General features: G+C 63.1%; 1 protein-coding gene across 1 annotated transcript; it reads right to left on the reverse strand.

Moving 5' to 3' along the window:
• Positions 1-596: 596 nt before the first annotated feature.
• On the reverse strand, positions 597-1,713 carry MIXL1 (Mix paired-like homeobox). Its single transcript, XM_036381368.2, has 2 exons — positions 1,426-1,713; positions 597-1,348 (listed from the first exon to the last, which is right to left on the reverse strand). The coding sequence occupies exons 1-2, from the start codon at positions 1,711-1,713 to the stop codon at positions 941-943; spliced, it is 696 nt and encodes a 231-aa protein (XP_036237261.1). The 3' UTR covers positions 597-940.
• Positions 1,714-2,188: the final 475 nt, after the last annotated feature.

A 2,188-nucleotide genomic window follows, 5' to 3' on the forward strand; every position in this document is an offset into this window, starting at 1 on the left:
AAGAATTTGTCTTATGTTCAAAATACGTACAGAGTAATGTATCCTTTCTCAATAAATTGAATTAGAGGAGAGACTTGTGTTGTTACTGGTTTTGCCGTTCTCAGTGCAGAGCCATTCAGCCCATGAGTGATCATGTGAACAGCTTCTGAGTAGTCCCTGCCTACAGCTAAAGCACGCTTACAGTGTCCACACAATACTGCCATTTCTCTTAATTTAACATTATCCTTGCCTTAAGTGGCAGACTGGAGGCTTTTGTCTGAGCACTTGAGATCTGGGGGTTTGTATTACTTAAGCCAGACATTCCCATTTTCATTTAGGGATGGGGGTGTTTGTTTAGGGCAGATTTAAGACAAATACTGACAGAGAAAGTTTAAGGCAGTTTCTGTAATCTGTCCTTTGGGCCCCTTAGGTCTATTATCAACATCTGAACTGCAGCTGTAGCTCTCCAGGACCTGGGAGGAGAACCTGCAGCTGGGATCTCTACCACTCCTCTACCCCCCGCCATCAGCCAAGGTAAGAAACCTCGCCCCTGCACCGGGTACACACACAAGCAGATCAAAAATGTAAACCTTTATTTTCTTTTCCTTGGTCAAAAAACCCCGACAGACCACATTTTTTTACGACAAGCCCCCATCCCCAAAACACAGTGGATTTGGGTTAGCTTTTTGGTTAAAGAAGGTTAAATAGATACACTAAACATGATACACGAAAGCTTTAAATACAGTGTAAAAAGATGCCCTCAGCTGCTGGAGCCGACCCGTATCATTCTTAAATAAATAGGTACAATCAGTTACTAGCAGATAAAGTGCAACAGTGGCAGAGCAGCAGTGAGGTAGCGCGGTGTGTGACTGCTCCCCGCCCGAGCAGCGGGACGGGCTCCGGCGGGAGGGCTCAACCCGCCCGGTTACCCTCTTCGGGGCCGGTCCCGCCGCGGCGGCGCTCACAGGGCGCGGAAAGCGCCGAGCGCGTTCTCCTCCCACTCCGAGCCCGACTCCGAGTATCCGCTGGTGTCCTCGGCGTCCGACACGGGCGAGTACTGCCCGCAGAAGGCGCGGGCCGGCGGGAAGGGGCCGGCGGCGCTCCCCGCGAACGGGCCGGGCTCGGCCCCACCGGGCGGGAAGCCCTCGAAGCCGGGGCCGGGGGGGAAGCCGGCGGCGGGCGGCCACGCGTAGGGGGCCGAGCCGTCCTCCGTGCGGGCGGCCGCGGAGAGGGCGCAGCGGGGCCGCTGCGGGGCGCGCAGGGCAGCGAAGCGGGGCGGCCGCGGGCAGCCCGGCGGCGGCGCGGCGGGGCCGGGGCGGGGAGGGCCCCGCTGGCGGCGGGACTTGGCGCGGCGGTTCTGGAACCACACCTGGGGAGAGAGGGCGGCGGTGAGCGCGGCGGGGCGGCCCCGGCGGCATCGGGCGCGGCACGGCCGGCGCCCCTCACCTGGATGCGGGACTCGGGGATCTGCGTGGCGTCGGCCAGTTTCTCCCGCAGGTAGATGTCGGGGTACATGGTGTCCTGGAAAACCAGCTCCAGCGTCTCCAGCTGCGCCGCCGTGAAGCTCGTCCGCTTCCGACGCTGCGAGGCCGCCGGCGCCCCCTCGGACGGCTCGGCCGGGGGAAGCGCCCTGAGGGCGGGCGAGGCCGGGCCGGGCCCGCCGCCCCCCGCCCACCTGCCCGCGGGGAAGGCGGGCGGCTCCGCCGGGGGCTCCCCGAAGCGCAGCGCGGCCATGGCAGCGGCGAGGAGGGCGCCGGACGGCCGGCCGAGCTTTATAGCCGGGGAGGGGGCTCGGCAGGGGCGGGGGTTCGAGGGGGCGGCCCGGCCCCGCGGGAAGGTGAGCGCCGGGCTCCCCGTCGCGCCCCAGGGTCCCGGTGGGGTGCCCGCCTGGGGCGGCCCTTGCCTTGCCCAGCCCAGAGGAGTCATTGATGCCCTAAGCGTGCCTGACGGGGGTGGGTGATGGCTGGCAGCCCTCGGCTCCCCGCCCGAACCATAGACAGCAGGAGGGAGAAGGGAGCGGGCTTTGCATCCGCACGCAAAACAGCTGGGTGTTGGGAGATTGGCACCGCGGAGAGGACCAGAACAGCGGCTGGGTTGTTTCTAATACAACGTCTGGGCTGGTCGGGTTATAGAGTTCATTCGCTTATGGAGGTAGATGCTCTCGAGCAGCTGACTGCTTTGGCAAGTAATGGATCGTGCAGGGTGTGAG

This window comes from Molothrus ater, chromosome 3 (assembly GCF_012460135.2).
Source record: "Molothrus ater isolate BHLD 08-10-18 breed brown headed cowbird chromosome 3, BPBGC_Mater_1.1, whole genome shotgun sequence".
NCBI classification, from domain to species: domain Eukaryota; kingdom Metazoa; phylum Chordata; class Aves; order Passeriformes; family Icteridae; genus Molothrus; species Molothrus ater.